General features: G+C 35.3%; 1 protein-coding gene and 1 pseudogene across 7 annotated transcripts in view; one reads left to right on the forward strand and one right to left on the reverse strand.

Moving 5' to 3' along the window:
- Nucleotides 1-19,702, reverse strand: part of NSD1 (nuclear receptor binding SET domain protein 1) — a 164,757-nt gene that overhangs the window by 99,123 nt on the left and 45,932 nt on the right. For all 7 annotated transcript variants that reach the window (XM_033095854.1, XM_033095857.1, XM_033095853.1 and 4 more), the window contains one exon: nucleotides 5,342-5,477. In XM_033095854.1, coding sequence (XP_032951745.1) covers nucleotides 5,342-5,477 — 136 coding nt within the window. The remainder of the gene's footprint in view (nucleotides 1-5,341; nucleotides 5,478-19,702) is intronic.
- On the forward strand, nucleotides 15,756-16,068 carry LOC117016530 (60S ribosomal protein L37-like; annotated as a pseudogene).

Here is a 19,702-nt window from a genome sequence, read left to right on the forward strand (position 1 = left end):
CGGGAGAGGCAACATCTGATTAAGAGTTACACAGAAAGAGGATAAACAGAGCAAAGGAAATAATCAATGATATAATTCAAGATAATATCCCAGAATTAAAGAAAGTAAATTTGTAGATCAAAAGGGCCCATATTAAGTGCCCACTACAATGGAGGAAAACAGAATCACAGCAAGATATATAGCCTTGTACACTATATGAACAAAGAGAAGAGTCTACAAGTTTTCAGAAAGAGATGGACAAAAATCAAATACAAAAGATCAAAAATCAAAATAACCTCAAATTTAATATAATAGCAACTCTGGAAGTTAGAAGACAATGGAGCAATGCCTTCAAAATTCTGAGCAAAAATTATTTCCAGCCTAGTATTTTATACCAGCCAAACTATCAAACAAGTGTAGGAAAAGAATAAAAAATGTATTTACATAATGCAAGGTCTCAAAACATTTACCTCCCACACTCCCTTTCTCAGGAAACTTCTGAAGAACTTGGCATACATTCAAAATGAGTGAGTAAACCCCAAACAAGGAAGTCATGGAATCCAACACTAAAGAGTTGAACCGGATCCTTAAGATGACAGCTGTTCACCAGGCATAAAAGGTAACTAGTGTACACTGAAGGAATATAAGGCTCTAGGTGAGATTTCTTCAAGATGACGAAAATGACAAATTACCAATGTATCAGATCATGAGGAAAAATTAAAAACTAGGGAAGTTTTATAAATATACAGAATACTAAAAACTATCTCCCTCACCAACCAACACATACACACACACACACACACACACACACACACACACACACATACACACACCCTACCATGAAAAACAAAACGTGGTGAGGACAAAGCAAGTAAAGTACTGTGTACACTGATATAACAACGTACACACTGAATTCCTCACCAAAATCACAATCTAATGGGGAAGAAAAAAGGATGTTGGAGATTGGGTGGGAGGTGGAACCCAATGCAAGTCTATAATCCAGAAGGTTGGAGTTTTGAGATACAGAGATAAATATCAAAAGATCCAGCTAGTAAAGTTGAAGGTGCTTAGAGGGAGCAATGGAGCAACAGCAGGTTGTTTTCCTAACAAGGCGTGTAGAATTTACCATTTGACTTTTTAAATTATATGCACTGTACATATAAGTAATGACTTTTAAAAGATGAAAACCAAAACACTTTATAAAAATTTGAGTTTATTTGGAATATTTTGGTTCACTAAGAAAATAAACATGATCACAATAATATATAAACTGCACTATAACTTTTAATTTTTACACTGGTAACTTCTACTGCTACAGGAGAGTCAGACATTAATAGTGGTCATAATTTCATTGTAGTGGGAATCAGGATTACTTTGATAGCTATCCAAAATTTCTGCTACTGGGCAGTATCAATAGCAAGACTGGTGCTTCTACCGGGAATGTGTTATGAAGGAGATGAACAGAAAAAGGAGCACATTCAAAGAAAAATGGAAAGTTAACTAAGAGTGTTACTTAAGCTTCCCAGAAGTTGGCTGACTATAGCTTTCCACAAACTATAGGGGAAAAGAAAACAAAAGCGAAAAGTACAAAATGCAAAGAGAAAATGGAAAACGGGAGTAATATGAAATAAGGAGCTGTAAGGTTAAATAGATCCATTTTAACGTTTTATCATTTCTCCAGTAGGAAGCTATATGAATTCAGCCTTTCTGGGAAGCTCTTTTGAATTTAAGAGTTTTAACCTTTTCTAGCCCCCAAAACATGGTATCTTCCTGCCAGTAAAGGCAATTACTTCTGGTGTGACCACATTCTTGACTCAGAAACCCGCCAGATAGGAATCCCACTGCACACACCCTCAGCCACCCTTAACACAAACCCTGGAAGGGGGTGCTGCTCCTGCTCCCTTCAGGGCCCATTCCTCACTGCGACGTGAATCCCACCTCCCTCTTCCCTTCTCAGAAATCCTATGTTATGATTGCATCTTTGATCCTCCTCCACTCCCTTCTTCAGCCGCTCCCTATCTCCAGAGCTCTTCTCATCACCACTAACTGCTTGATCCTGCCAGGTTTTAAAAATCCTCTGGACCCCATACATCTCTCTTGCTGTAGCACCTCCATTTCTCTGCCTTTGTCTCCATTTCCTCAAATCAGTCTAATTCCACTTCAGCCACAGTCATACGACCAAAAAAATAATGTTACCAATGATCCTCACCTGCTTATTCCTAATGGACATTTTATTTATCTCCAGGCAACATTCAACGAAATTTACCTCACTTTCCTTCTTAAAACACTTGTCATCAATATCACAGTCTCCTGGTTTTCCATCTCTTACTGACTCTTTCCCATCTCTTTTCCAAGCTCAGTCTCTTCCATATAGACCTCAAATGTTGGCTTTCTCAAAGCCACCTTCTTAGTCACTGTATATTTTGTCCCAAGACCATCTCATCCATGCCCTCCCTGCACATGACTTCAATGAATACAAGCAAGTAGATGTCACCCCTGAGTTATAGATACTCTAGTACTTTCAATAAATGGCAACACTATTTATGCACTGGTGAAGCTAAAAACCGGGGAGCCATCCTGAGATATAGAAACCAGGGCGCTAGAAACCTTAGGATCTTACTCTCCCTCATTCCCCATTATCCATCCCTTACCAAATCATACAGATTTTATCTCCTATTTTCACCACTTTCATCTCACCATAATCACCACAATGACCCTTTTAACTATCTCTTCTAATTTATTTGTCCCTCCTATTCCATTTTCTACATTGCAATCAGAGTGAACCTTAAAAAAACACAGACCTTGCAATAACATAGATGAATCTTGAGATTATAATGCTAAGCAAAATAAGTCAGACAGAAAAAGTAGAGAACCATATGATTTCACTAATATGTGGGATATAAAACTGAAAACAACAAAAGAACAAGAAAAACAAATGAAGAAACAAAACTCATAGGCACAGACAATAGTTTAGTGGTTACCAGAGGGTTAGGGAGGTGGGGGGTGGGAGATGAGGGTAAAGGGGATCAAATATATGGTGATGGAAGGAGAACGGACTCTGGGTGGTGAACACACAATGGGATTTATAGATGATGTAATACAGAATTGTACACCTGAAATCTATGTAACTTTCCTAATAATTGTAACCCCAATAAACTTTAATTAAAAACAAACAAAAAACACAGATAAGATCACAACACCCTCTGCTCATAGCCCATTAATGGTATCCCATTGTTCTTAGGAAAAAATACAAATTTTTAAATGAAGTCTGCAAGATGTTGCAGAATGACACGTATCTACTTCCCCAGCCTCATACTGTGCCACCTTCCATCACTCTATGGGCTGCAGCCTTCTCAGGGGTGGAGCAGATAATATTTTTACCTGGAACCATCTTCCCCTTTTGTCCTTAGTTAAGTCCTACTCATCCTCTCAGTTCTCTGATCAAAGATAATTTTACTAGCAAAACTGGCCCTGAATACCCCTGCACCAAAAGTCCAGGGTTAGGTAGCTCTGCTATATCACTGACTGTAAACCAGTATTTTTCCTTGGACACGGGCCTCAGTTAAGTAACTGTCTATTTCTCTGATCATTTGCTGGTGTCATGTCTCTTTAACTGAATTCTGTTTATGAGGGCAAGAAAGACTCACATTTTGCTCATTACGGGATCCCTATACCTAGCACAGTATCTATACAATATACTTAGTATTTGTCAAATAAATGGCCTGGACCCAACTGGTGCACATGAAGAACACTATAATACACAGTAAGAAACCAGTAGTCCCACAGGCATAGAAAGGGAAAAGGCGGGGACAGAAAGAATTTTCTAAATTTAAATGTCCAAACAGACCACAAAAATTAAGATACTTTTTTTAAAAACAGACAGCTGTCGGGCTGGCCCAGAGGCTCAGGTGGTTGGGAGTGCTGTGCTCCGAATGCTGAGGTCGCCGGTTCGATTCCCACATGGGCCAGTAAGCTGCACCCTCTACAGCTAACACTGTGAACAACAGCTCTCCCTGGAGCTGGGCTGCAGGAGTGGCCTGCCATGAGCAGCCGAAGTTCAGCTAGGGGGCAGGGTGGGGAGCCCAAGCCTCATAACACCAGTATGAGCCAGGGAGCTGTGTCCTACACAACTAGACTGAGAAACAATGGCTTGAACCAGAGTGGGCGGAGAGGCAGAAGGGGGAAAAAAACAAAACAAACAAACAAAAAAACAGAGCTATAAAGGTCTTTGGGCAACTCAATATTCAATATTCAAAATATAAAATCAAATCCAGCAAACCCATTTTTGGTAAATCATCCTACAGATAGATGGACACACATGTATACATAAAACACACACTGTTATTCTTCACATCATTGTGTGTACACACAAATACATGTATGTATGTATATACATATATACACATTTGTATATTTATATGTATATGTATGTAATTGTCTTTACAACACAAGATTAGAAACCACTTAAACATCCATCAGTAGGGAAATGGTTATGTAAAATATAGTGTATTAAAAAAGTGAAAAACTATGCAGCTAGGAAAAAAAAAGTTTTCAATGCACTAACGTGGAAAAGTCCCCAAGAAGTCAAAAAAGCAACTGTAGAACAATCATACAATATGCTATTTTTATGTTAAAAGAGGTAGGGAGATGAGAATGTGTATGTGGATTTACATAAAGAAACTCTAGAAAGAAACATTAATAATAATTGGTTAGTCCTTGAAAGGAGGGGTAAATGGGGCAGATAAAACGAGGTAATGAGTTGATTTTTTAAATCTATGTGTATATGACCATTCAAAAACTAAAATACATATACTAAAACTACAGTAAAATTACAAACCACATTAATAGAAAAAAGGGAGCTCAAGATCAAGTTTCCGCTCCATCATATACCATTTAAAGATAAGACTCCTGAATTCAAACAGGATTCAAACATAAGTAACCAACTACAGTAACTAATGGTAATACTCTAAATCAAGATTTTACAATTCAAAATAACTTAAGCATTTTTTATCCCTGTTTCATCTTTAAAACAAAAATGATGTAAACCTGAAGATTAAAGTAGAAAAACGTAAATACACTGAAAAGTGATCCTGGACAATGTAAACTTTAGGTAATAAGCCTAACATTTTCCTAGAATCTACAGATAGAATAATTGACAATTTTTGAACTATAGAGTAAAATAAAACACACCTTTAAAAAATCCAAAAAAGTAAAATACATTAATAAGAACTCATTCATGAAATGCTCTAAGGTAAAAATGGATTATTACTAAAGGCAACAAAAATTGCGTTGTACAATAGGCAACTGCAAGTTTATAATTGCAAACTGTATTTTACCATGTAGAATCAACTGCAAGCATTACCTTTCATTTTTGAGTGAGTGTTAATCAATGGATCAGAACAAATCCTGCAGGGCCACCATGGGCGTCTCTTGAATTTTGCCCAGATGAGATCTCCAACTTCATACTTCAGTGGTGTAGACTTTTTCTTGGGCTGACACTTTAGATAAGACAAAACATGGGGCATCAATAAGAATCAAAAGCTTTTGAAATAGTATCATCTTCCCACTAGCCTGAGCAAGCAATACCTAAAAAATCCTAGATAAAAACACTTCAGCTTAATAACAATTACAACTAAACTTCTTTGTCTTAATTATTCATAACATAACCCTTCATATAGTGGTAGCTCTCAATTTATATTTGTTTTATATAAGTAATTATCTACATTCTGGGAAAATACACTATTTTGATTTATAGAGCTAAGAACTGAAATAATAAACAGAATCATCCCAAGGAAAAGATATCTTTGCCCTAGTCCTTGGATCACAACACATTTGCAGGAAAAGAAAAAATTATGAAAAGAGTTTTAACAATGACAACAGACTGTAATATGTCAGTCAATTATATCTCAATAAAACTAGGGTGGAAAAAGCCACTGTTGTCCCTTCTGCAGGTGATATTCTACATCTTTCCCAAATAAAGACAGACATCCTATTAATTAACAATAATGGTTTGAATGAAATAATCCTGAAAGCTACAGGCTAGATTCTAGCAATGCCAATACAACTGACTTGGATACTTCCCAGAATACATGCGAGAGGCTGCATCCAAAACAGTGCACTGCACAACTCCAAGGGACACTGGTCATGCAGAATACATTATGAATCAAGCTTCTTGGACTTGTCCAATGCAGAAACCCTGGCTGCATCTTTTCTCCAAAAACAGTATGTCTAATTCATGTTCAATCCAAATGCCACCATCTCAGCTCTAAACCACATTCATGCCTTTAACACCCCAAACAGTACACATCTCTTGCCCTGAGAGGAAGACAGCTTTGTGTTTTGTAGAACCCAAGTTTCAAACCTGATAAACCACACAAAGAGTTACAATGTGCTGACATATTTCTGAGTAGCCAAGAGAAGCACCAAGGGTACTTGGACAAAGAACAACCTACACCATTTACTCCAAGGGGATGTACAAATACTATTACCATTTTTTGTAAGTGCCAAGTCTTCAAAAAGACTTGGTGAGCTCCCCCCTCAGACTCAATGTTCCCTCTTGAATGCCTAAATCAGTATCCACCTGGAACAGAATAAGTATACAAAAAGAATAAGCTGAGTTAATTGACTGAAGTCATTCAAATAAAAATAATGAATAATGACTGAAGCCCAAGGATACCATTGGATTGGTCTCCATTCAATGATTTGTTAAGTCCCCATTCAACTTTTAAGACTGCATTCACACAGAAGTTAAATTAAATCTCACAGAATGCCCTTACTAAAAATACTGTGTGTGATTAGTTCTTCACGTATCTAGTTACTAGGAAATGAGAGAGAAACTACATCTTATTATATAAATAAATGTTTTTAAAAGCCCAAGGGGCCACTTTTGCCTGATACCAGTTTATAAGTTATGGGGGGCGGGGGGGAACATGACTTCAAAGCTAATTGGCTTTGGGCTTTAAAACCAAGATACCAAGATGGGATGGAAAAACAAGTCTTTTATTTGCCTGTACTGAAAACTACAATTTGAGTAGGTTTCCCATAAATTTCTAATATAATTTAATTTGTGATCACTTAATTTATTTTGCAATCTTGACTGAATATGAAATTTGCCTGATTAGTCAAGTCCTAAATGACTTTAAATACACTAACATTTACTTGATGTTTGCTATGTGCCAGGCACTGTTCCTCCTTTAATCCTCTTAAGGTAGATACTATATTATTACTCCTATTTAGTGGCAGAGCCAGGATTCAAATCTAAGCAATCCAACTCTGGATCCCAAACTCTCAACCACTACTTTATTATCCTATAACAATAAAACCCCATGACTGTTATGTGCTTTATGACAAATTCAGCCATATCAACCTATGACATGATGTTGGTTCTGTCTTCCCCACATATTACTACTACAAAGTGATTTTATCATCAGGAAGTATAGCCATAAAACACAAACCTTCAACAGATGGCAGAAAAAGAACATGAGCGGTATCAGGTAAAGCCAGAAGCCAGAATCACACACCCAGACAAAGCAGTAATGTGTTCTGTCTTCTGACTCCATCACAAATTATGCCACCTTAAACAAACCAGTTAATTCAGCCTCAGTTTCCTAAGCCATAAAATCAGGAAAGTAACATCTCTACCACAAACCATAAAAATGAAATAATTATTAATTCTATTCCTAATATTTTCATCCAAAGGAAATAATCCAAATAAGTAAAAGACTGCAAAAAAATATTTAAGGCAAGTATTTATGACAACAAAAAACCTATTAAACAAATTATGCTGACAACTCAATCTACCACAAACCATAAAAATGAAATAATTATTAATTCTATTCCTAATATTTTCATCCAAAGGAAATAATCCAAATAAGTAAAAGACTGCAAAAAAATATTTAAGGCAAGTATTTATGACAACAAAAAACCTATTAAACAAATTATGCTGACAACTCAATGAAATATGCAAAGTGCAGATAAAGTTATGGGATACACACATACAACATACCAACCATTTAGAAACTATGCTGAAACTGTAATGATGATAAAAAAATAAAGTCATTGAGAAACACAAACAAAGTTTTATTACATTAATGGTATCATGGGTGGAGATTTTTACAAACCTGAAATACTAATTTTCTCTTTACAGTCTTGACTGATTTACCATGATGACCATATAAAACAATATATGCAAATCCACTGGGAATAAATGTCTATACAAATACATATTGTTAATACTATTATTAATGGACAACAACATCCAAATCATACTGACCTTAACACATAAAGTCAGACACAGGCAAGAATGCCAAAGACAAGCCTCAAAACATGAAAATAGACAAAATAAGAACACGGGGAGCGGGGGAAAGGAATATGACTCTTCTCTTCAGAAGAGCTTCAAAATTTCACCTTGCTCCCAAATAACTCCTTGTTAAATCAATAATTCAACTATACACAAACTTACAAGAGATACAACGATGAATTCCTGATCCCAAGATAATTGAGGAATAACAGAAAAGACTAGAGTGAAGAAATGTCATCTGAGCTTAGAATGGCACGACAGGCATATTTCATAACACCTTTTCCTAATATCCCTATATGTCCAGTCAGAAGAAATACACTGGGGCTAAGCCTTTTTATATACACTATTGCGGTGAACTGTGCTCGCTCAAAAGATATACCTCCATACCTGTAAATGTAATTTCATATGGAAATAGGGTCTTTGCAGATAATCGAGATGAAGTCAATTAAAGTTGTCCCTAATCCAATATAGCTGTGTCCTTATAAAAAAGAAAACTTTGGACACAGACTCAGACACACATAGAAGGAAGATGATGTGAAGACACAGGGAGAACTCCAACTACAAACAAGGAATGTCTGATGCCACCAGCTTCTAGGAAAGGCATGGAACAGATTGTCAGAGCCCTCAGAAAAAAACCAACCCTTGCAGACAACTTGATATTGCAGTTGTAGCCTCCAGAACTGTAAAACAATTCAATTTCTGTTGTTTAAGCCACTCACTTTGAGGTACTTTATTACGGCAGGCCCAAAAAACCGGTACACATACATTATCTTACTTAATACCCATAACATTATGAAATAGCATTATCTCCATTTTACAGATAAACAAGATCAAAATGGTTAAATCACAAAAGACTGAGATTTAAACCCACATCTGATTGATTCTAAAGGCCATATTTTTTGCACTACAACACCATGCTTTCCTCTAATTTTAACTATAAGTAAATACGGTCAGAATTTGTGTTCTTTGTTTAAATCAAACCTAAAAACTAACTTGATTCAAAATCTCCATTTCTTTTTCCTTACTGACAGTAACATGTCACACATTAAACTCTCCTGTAAAAGCTTGTCACCGCTTTCTTTACAGGGCTGATACATTTCTGCAATCAAAATCAAGAAGTGGCTCCTGAGCCAAAAGCTGTGATTAAAGGACATTTTAGGTGAGATTTGAGTGTTTTCACTAAAGAAATTTCCATCAAGAGATCCAAACCAGACTTATATTGCATTTCTAAGATAAAACAAGCTCAGGTAGTCCAGGTATGTTCCTAGATGTTTGAGACAAAAACTTAAGTTGTGTTCTATTAATGTTACCACAGAGTGGATAATCCTTTGATACCAGGCATATCCAAAACTTACAGTTGAGTGAACTATTCAAAATCAGCTAAATCATAGTACTACGGTATCTTTTTTCCTTTATTTTAAAATTTTTATTGTGGTGAGAACACCTAAATGAGATCTATCCTCTTTAATTTTAAGCACACATTATTGTTGTCTATTTGTACAAAAAACAATAGCTTCTAAAATAACTTAAGAATGTACAGTAATATAGGACTTAAGGTAAAGACGTCCTAGGGTGTGGGGAAAGCACTAGTACTTCGCAGGATAATTATCAAAGAACTCTGTGTAGACTAAGTTCTCATTTTGGTTACTAAGAATTCCCATAAAATTAAACTCGCATAAGAAAACAATGGCAAAATAGAAGACAAAAATTTATCCTTTTAAGACAATTGATTTATGAGATAGCTAAAAGCTATTTTTTATAAGCTGAAACTGTCCATTTTGAGAATTAGTTCATCAAGTCAGGAAGAGTATAAATGTTCCGGCTTATAAACAAGTAAAATTCATATTCTGAACATCTGCTAACAGTCTGCTACTGCTTCTATCAATTCCAGAAAGAAAAAAAAATTAAATAACTTGGTTTCAAATTCCAAGTTTTAAATGTCATACTAAAGAATTATATTGTATAGAAATATTTGAATATTACTTTGAAATTTCAACTTTTTCCAACCTAGGCAAAAGTGATTCCTTTATTCTTGTGATAAAAACAGATAGTTTCACTATTTTACAACTAGGACACCTAAGGTGAGAAAGTAAACTCACATTGTTGTTCATTTAATAAGAATATTTTGAGTAAATAAAAATAGATAATCTTACATTTGTGTAAGTATGGTTTACAAAGCACTTTCCAATATGGTCTGATTATCACTTGATAATACCAAAAGCTTCTCTTCAAGTCCACACAGCACCAATCCTACAGCAGAACTTCAAGAAGTATATTGCCTTAACAAAAGACTCTTCCAGGGGGCCGGGTCGGTGGCTCAGGCTGTTAGAGCTCCATGCTCCTAACTCCGAAGGCTGCCGGTTCGATTCCCTCATGGGCCAGTGGGTTCTCAACCACAAGGTTTCCAGTTCAGTTCCTCGAGTCCCACAAGGGATGGTGGGCTCGGCCCCCTGCAACTAAGATTGAACACGGCACCTTGAGCTGAGCTGCCTCCCAGATCACAAGGTTGCCATGAGCTGCGCCCTCCACAACTAAGACTGAAAGGACAACAACTTGAAGCTGAACGGCACCCTCCACTACTAAGATTGAAAGGACAACAACTTGACTTGGAAAAAAAGTCCTGGAAGTACACACTGTTCCCCAAGAAAGTCCAGTTCCCCTTCCCCAATAAAATCTTTAAAAAAAAAAAAAAAAAAAAAAGAATCTTCCAACACTACCTCTATGTCTAACACTTAGTCAGTCCAGTACCTGGCAAAGAATAGGTATTTGATAATTATTATATAGCTGATTCCCCAAACAGACTAACATGCTATGCTTTACTAGTAACAGAACACTTAAGCAAGTGTTTCAAGTTAGTTTCAAGAGGAGCCCTTACTTAGCAAATCTACCTTATAAGAAACGCTACAGGGCGTCCTTCAGCTAAACTAAAGGACACTTAAACAATGACTCAGATGCACATGAAGGAATGAAGAACATCAAAAAGGTAACAAAATAGGTAAATATAAAATACAGAAAAATGTATTTTTATTTTATAAAAAGTTTCTCGTATCTGATTTAAAAGACAACTGCATAAAGCAATAAATATAAATCTGTGTTGATGAGCACACATTATATAAAAATGTAGTTTGTGTGACAATAAAATGACAAAGGAGGAGAGAATGATAAAGCTAGAGTGGAGCAAAGTTTTATTATACTATTGAAATTAACTTGGTATTAATCCAAACTAGGTTGTAATAAATTAAGATGTTAGATGTAATCTTTACTTAACCAGAGCAACCAATAAGAAAATGTGTGTATGTGTGTGATATAAGTAACAAGAGAATTAAAATGTTACACTAGAAAATACCTACTTAACACAAAAGAAGGCAGTTAACAGAGGAATAGAGGAACAAAAGTATCTTAAGACATAAAAAATAGCAAAATGACAGACATTAATCCTACTTATCACTAATTACATAAAAAGTATATGGGTTTAAAACTACAATTCAAAGGCAGAAATTAACAGAATGGGTAAAAAAATGATTCAACTATAGGCTGTCTACAAGACACACTGTAGATCAAATTCAAAGAAGTGACTGAAAGTAAAAGGATGGAAAAGAAATAACATGGAGACAGTTAACAAAGAGGGAAGTGGCTTCTTCTCTAACAACAGACAAAATATACTTAAAGGCACAATGGTTACCAGAGACAAAGACTGAATTTCCATCTAATAGAAAAGTATAACAATTATAAACATACATGCACCAAACCAGATTCCCAAATTCATGAAGTAACAGCTGACAGAAATGAATGGAAAGAAAGACAAATAATAGAGACTTCAAAATCTACATTCAGTAATGGAGAGAACTATACAGAAAATCAGTAAGGACACGGAAGACTTGAACAGCAGTATAAACAACAAGACCTAACAGACACCGTAAGAACATTCTACAGAATAACCACAGAATACGTAGTCTTCTCAAGTACACAAACATTCTCAAGGATAGGCCATATGTTAGGCTATAAAAAAGTCTAAACAAAATTAAAAGAACTAGTAATACAGAATTGTACACCTGAAATCTATGTAACTTTACTAACAATTGTCACCCCAATAAACTTTAATTAAAAAAAAAATTTAAAAGAACTTAAATCACAAAGAGCATATTCTAACCACAATAGAATGAAATTAGAAATCAAAACAGACAAGGAAGTTTGGAGGATTTAACAACACAATGCTATATAACAAATTTAAGTCAAAGAAGAATTCACAAGGAAAATGAGAAAATATACTGAATGAAAATGAACACAAAATACACCAAAACTTATAAAATGCAGCAAAAGCAGTTCTTAGCAAAAGACTTACAGTTATAGACATATATATCTTTAAAACAACCTTTCAAGTACCCTAACATTTCACTTTAATAAACTAGAGAAAGAACAATAGACTATGCCCAAAACAAGCATAAGGAAGTAAATAAAGATTAGAAGGAATATTAACACTAGACAATCAAGTATAGAAGGGGAAAAAAAAAATCAGGGCCCGCCCGGTGGCTCAGGCGGTCAGAGCTCCATGCTCCTAACTCCGAAGGCTGCCGGTTCGATTCCGACATGGGCCAGTGGGCTCTCAACCACAAGGTTACCAGTTCAACTCCTCAAGTCCCGCAAGGGGTGGTGTGCTCCGCCCCCTGCAACTAAGATTGAACACGGCACGTTGAGCTGAGCTGCATCCTGGATGGCTCAGTTGGTTGGAGCGTGCGCTCTCAACCGCAAGGTTGCCGGTTTGACTCCCGCAAGGGATGGTGGGCTGTGCCCCCTGCAACTAGCAACAGAAACTGGACCTGGAGCTGAGCTGCGCCCTCCACAACAAGACTGAAAGGACAACAACTTGAAGCTGAACGGCACCCTCCACTACTAAGATTGAAAGGACAACAACTTGACTTGGAAAAAAGTCCTGGAAGTACACACTGTTCCCCAATAAAGTCCTGTTCCCCTCCCCAATAAAATCTTAAAAAAAAAAAAAAAAAAACCAATAGTTGGTTCTCTGAAAAGATCAACAAAACTGATAAACCTTTAGCTAGATGGACTAAGAAAAAAAGACAACTTAAATTACTAAAATTAGAAAAATAAGAGACATTACTATTTATTCCACAAAAATAAAACAGATTTTAAGAGTGTACAGTATGAACAACTGTACACCAACAAACTGGATAACCTAGATGAAATTGACTAAGTCCTAAAAACGAAACCTACCAAAACTAAATAACAGAAATAGAATATCTGCATAGACCTAAAACAAATGAGGAGCACTGAATTATTTTTTCTTTACCTAAAACTAATGTTATGTGTCAATTACATCTCAAAAAAATGAACAAACAAACAAACAAAACATCATGACCAAGTAGGATTTATTCCTGGAATCCAAGGATTATTCAAAATATGAAAATTGATAAATACACTAAATTAACAGAATAAAGGATAAAAATCACATGATTATCACCACTGATGCAGAAAATATCATTTAACAAAATTAAAAAATCCTTCATGATTAAAAATATTGAACAAACTATAAACAGAAAATAATGAACAGAAAACCTCAACGTAATAAAAGCCATATGTGAAAAAAACACAGAGAATATTATGTTTAATGATAAAAGACTGGAAAGTTTTCCCTCTAGGATCAGGTACACAGCAAGAATGTCTGAATTCTCCACTTCTATTCAACATACTGGTAGATGTTCTAGCCAGCGCAACTAGGCAAGAAAATAAAATGAGACAACCAAAACGGAAAGAAATAAGTAAAATTGCCTCTATTTGCAGATCTCATATGTAGAAAACCATAAAGATTATACAAAAAATTTTTAGAATAAACAAATTCAGCAAAGTAGGAAGACAGAAAGTCAACACATAAAAATCAGTTGAATTTCTACATATTAACAATGAACCCAAAAAGGAAATGAAGAAAACAATTCCATTTACAATAGCATCAAAAAGAATAAAGTACATAAAAATTAACTAAACCAAGGAAGTAAAAGACTTCATTTTAAAATAAAAAAAACTATATTGCCAAAAGAAATTAAAGAAACCAAATACATGGGAACACTGCCCATGTTCATGGATTGGAAGACTTATGGGAAAACTGGATTCTACATGCAAAAGAATGAAATTCTAGTAGTAATAGTAGACTCTAGTAGTAAGTAGACTCTTACCTAACACCATATATTAAAAATTAACTCAAAATGGATTAAAGACCTAAAAATAAGGCTTAAAACAATAAAACTCTTAAAGAAAAACATAAGACAAAAGCTTCATGACACTAAATTTGGCAATTATTTCTTGGATACATACCAAAAGTACAAGTAACAAATAAAAAAACAGACAAATTGGACTTCATGAGAATTTTTAAATCTTGTTTATTAACCAAGTCAAAAGGCAACCCACACACAAACTTGGAGAAAATATTTGCAAATCATGTATCTCATAAGGAATTAATATCCAGAATATATAGAGAATGCAATGGAAAAACGAACTGTCTTTAATAAACATAACTGGGACAAGACAAGTGGCTATCAAGATGCAAAAGAATGAAGTTGGATCCTGACCTCACACTATATACAAAAATTAATTCAAAATGGATCAGAGACTTAAATGTAAGAGCTAAAACTATGAAACCCATAGAACAAAACACAGGCAAAAATTTTTGTGATCTTAAAAGTAGCCAAGTTTCTTAGATACAATAGCAAAAACATAGGCAACAAAAGAAAAAATAAATTGGACTCCAGCAAAATTAAAAACTTTTGTGCTTCAAAGGACACCATGAAGAAAACAGAAAGACAACCCACAGAATGGGAGAGAATATTTGCAAATCATGTATCTAATCAGTTATTTCTATTCAGACTATATAAGGAAGTACCATAACTCAACAACAAAAAGACAATTATCTCAATTCTTTAAAAAAATGGGATAAGGATTTAAATAGACATTTCTCAAAAAAAGACATACAAAAGGCTAATATACACATGAAAGTGCGCTCAACATTAGTCATCAGGGAAATGAAAATCAAAACTACAATGAAGTAACAGTTCACATTTAGTAGGATGGCTAGAATCAGCAAGACAGAGAATAACAAGCATTGGTGAGGATTTGGAAAATTAGAACTCTCATACACTACTGTTGGAAAAGTCAAGTAATACAGTCACTTTAGAACAATGTAGCACTTCCTCAAAAGGTTAAACACCCAGTTACCATATGACCCAGCAGTTCCACTCTGAGATATACCATACCCAAGAAAAATGAAAACATAAATTCACACAAAAATTTGTACAGATGTTCATAGAAGTATTATCCATCATAGCCAAAAAGTAGAAACCAAATATCCATCAAATTGATAAATGGATAAATGTGATATATCTATATAATGGAATACTAATCAACAATGAAAAGAAATAATGTGCTACATGCTACAATGTGGATGAACATTACAAATTATGATAGATGGCTCTTTGGTCTTGGCTGTAGAAGCTCGATGATGAAGGGAACTTCATTCAGAAAGCGCTGCAATAAGATACACACGTTATGCCGCCGCTGTGGCTCTAAGGCCTACCACCTTCAGAGTCTACCTGTGGCAAGTGTGGCTACCCTGCCAAGCGGAAGAGAAAGCATAACTGGAGTGCTAAGGCTACAAGACGAAATACCACCAGGACTGGTCGGATGAGGCACCTAAATATTGTACACCACAGATTCAGGCATGGATTCCATGAAGGAACAACACTAAATCCAAGAGGGCAGCTGTTGCAGCATCCAGTTCCTCTTAAAGATTTCAACTATTAGTTGCACAATAAATTTTTTTATTTTAAAATTTAAAAGAAATTATGATAAATGAAAGACCAGTCACAAAGAACCACATTTTACATGATTCCACTTATGAAATATCCAAAACAGGAAAATGCAGAGAGACAGAAAACGTATGGTATCATATTATAACTATCATCACAGTAATCCTGCAATGTTGTAATTATTAGTCCCACTTTCTGGAAAAAAATTTCTAACTGTATTGATATGATCTTCTCATGCCATAGTTATGAGCCACCATTGTCACTAGTGAGCTCTATAAACATGATGGCTATTTTATGAAACATCCTTCTCAGCGTAATTACTCAGTCATTCAAGAGTTATTTACTGAACCATTTCTATATCCAGGCACTGTTCTAGGTATTGAGAATGCAGCAATTATCTAAACAAAAACACCTGCCCTCATGGAGTTAACATTCCAATTAGGCATAGCAGCCTCAAAAAAAGTAAACACCCCCCCAAAAAAGTAAAATTTAAAGAGGGCTGAAGTACGAGTGAGTGCTTAAGAGATATGGGGTTTCATTTTGGAGTGAAAAAAAGTCTGGAATTAGACAGTGGTGATATTTGTACAACATTGTGGATGTATTTCATACCACTAAATGTGTACTTTAAAATGATTATAATAAATTCTATTATATTTATTTTATCACACACAAAAAGAGCAGGAAGAGACACACATACCTATGTATGTATCTATACATATAAATATATAACAAAATAAGGGAGGTTAGAGACAGAGGTAAGAGTATATGATAAGGGGCTAACAACACATTTAATTAGGGACTTAGAAGGGCAGAAGAGAAAATGGGGCAGAGAATAACAAAAATTGGCTAAGAATTCACTAGAATTAGTCAGTAATCCATTGATTCAAGAGGCCAACAAATCAAGAGTAGAATAAACATACAGAAATCCACACCTAGACACATCAAACTATTATAAACAAAACCAAACAACACCCCCGCACCCCCCAAAAAATATTTAAACACAACCAGAGTAAAAAAGACACATTACCCTTAAAGGCAGATTTCTAATTCCCAACTACTGACCTCACCAGCAACAATGGGAGTCAGAAAACAGTGGAATGATATTTTCAATATGACCTAAGAAAATATATGCTAATCTAGAATTCTTTATCCAGCAAAAATATCTTTCAAGAAGTAGAGCTAAATACAGTTGTAGACAAACCAAAACTGGGAGAGTTAACCAACAATGTTAACTAGAGTTTCCTTTCCTCTTGGGAAGGAAAATTCTAGAAGATATACTTCAGGGTAAAGGAAATCACCTCGGGTCTGAGATGTGAAAAATGAAGGAGTAAAAGTGCAAAATGAACAGTGATTGTTTAAAACAATGCCCAATGCAGTTTAAAACAAAAACAAGAATGAATTAAAATTTATAAAAATATTCCATATTGAAAGGGGGTAAATGAGGTTAAAATGTTCATAAGGTTTACATATTACTAGGGAGAAATAAAGTGCTTTAAAGTCTGTGTCTTGTCAGGGAAGAAGGTAATGGGAATTTTAAATACTGAAAAGTTAGGGAGGCCTGTTGTAATTTCTGGTAACCTCTAAAGGAAGAGAAACCTAATATGTAATTTTCAAACTTGAAAGGGGTAGGGGAAACATAAAAGGAACAATGAAAAAAGTTTTAAGTCCAAAGGAAAGCAGGGAAGGGGAAAAAAAATAAACAAGACAACTAGCACAAAATAACATGGTAAATTTAAACCCAAATATGAGGTGTGATCAAAAACTATGGTGAATGTTTAAATTAAAAAAATAATTTATTACGGTAAAAGACACATTGCCATTAATCCCCCTCAAAATACTCCCCTTCGCTTCCAACATACTTATCCCATCGTTATTGCCACTTTCTGAAGAGTTCTGGAAGTCCTCTTTTATGAGTGTCTTTACTTGCGCTGTCGTGGCTGCCTCGAAGTCGTGAATTGATTCAAAACATTTACCTTTCACCGTCATTTTGACTTTAGGGAAGAGCCAGAAGTTGCACAGTAACCAGATCCGGTGAATGAGGTGGATGAAGACACACTGTAATGTTTTTATTTGACAAAAATTGCCATGCCAGAAGTGATGTGTGACACGGAGCCTTTCACTGTGATCACAAAATACGGTGAATGCTGCTGTCGAGTGCCAGCCAACGGAAAGGCAGGGATCTTCAATATGGGAAGCAATATGTCAAACCTTAGTCACACTGTATGACAAGTTTCAACCTTTTCAGTCCAGTCAGTCGGGTTTGAGCTACGGGTGAGGGAAGGTGTGTTTTCAAGTGTGCCATAAATCATCCTCCATCATGACAACGCTCCGTGTCACACATCGTTTGTGGTACATGACAATTTCTGTCAAATAAAAACATTACAGTGTGTCCTCATCGACCTTATTCACAGGACCTGGCACCGTGTGACTTCTGGCTCTTCCCCAAAGTCAAAATGATTCAGGACATGGAGGCAGCCACGACAGCACAACTAAAGACACGAAAGAGGACTTCCAGAACTGCTTCAGAAAGTGGCAAGAACCATGGGATAAGTGTGTTCGAAGCGAGGGGGAGTATTTTGAGAGGGATTAATGGCAATATCTTTTACTGTATTAAATTGTTTTTTTAATTTAAACATTCAACGTATTGTTTGATGACACCTCATCGCCAGTTAATGTGGACTAAATGTTATAGTTCATTTAACCAGAAAGATAATTGTTAAAATACTGTATCTCTAACAGCATAGCCTCAAAATAAAGAAAGCAAAAATTGGCAGAATTACAAGAAAAAAATTATAATCATAGTGGAGACAGACCTCTCTTGGTAATTAACAGAATAAGCAAAAAGTTAAAAATTTTTAAAAATAAATAAATAATCACTAAGAGTTTAGAAAATTTCATCATGAATAACAAACATGACCTAATGAATATATATAAATTCCTATACTCTAATTGTGGAATATACATTTTTTCCAAGCACAGGGAATATTTATAAATATTTACCATGTACTGGGCCACAGAGTGCATCTCAACCAATGTGAAAGGACTGAAATCATTTGGAATAGTCTCTGTCCATAATGTAATTAAGTTAACAATTAATTACAAAAACATAACTAGACTAATTCTATGTTTGGAAATTGACAAGTACTTTTAAATAATCCTTAGGTGAGAGAATAAATCATAATAAAAGAAAATATTTTCAACAGAATGATAAAATAACACATCAAAGATCATGAGGAAGGAATATACTCTAGTATTTTTCAAAGAACAGCAAGAAAGTCAATGTGGCTGGAACAGAGTGAACAAGTGAGAGAATAGGAAGAAATGAAGTCAAAGAAATGATTCAGGGAAAGGAAGACATATGCTTTATTATGCCCTTTTACTCCGAGTGAGATAGATGGCTTTGAAGGGTTGATATTTTGAAAGGATCACTCTAACTACGATACTCAAAACAGCCTTTAGAGGGGCTGGGTGTAAACAGAGATATTGCAATAATAATCCGGGTGAGATATAACAATCTTGTGAATCAATCTGGAATTACAGGAAGAGGCAAGAAGTACAAAGAATCAAGGAAGTTTGCTGTTGGAGTGGATATAGGTGTCACAGAAACAGAAAA

This window comes from Rhinolophus ferrumequinum, chromosome 24 (genome assembly GCF_004115265.2).
Source record: "Rhinolophus ferrumequinum isolate MPI-CBG mRhiFer1 chromosome 24, mRhiFer1_v1.p, whole genome shotgun sequence".
NCBI classification, from domain to species: domain Eukaryota; kingdom Metazoa; phylum Chordata; class Mammalia; order Chiroptera; family Rhinolophidae; genus Rhinolophus; species Rhinolophus ferrumequinum.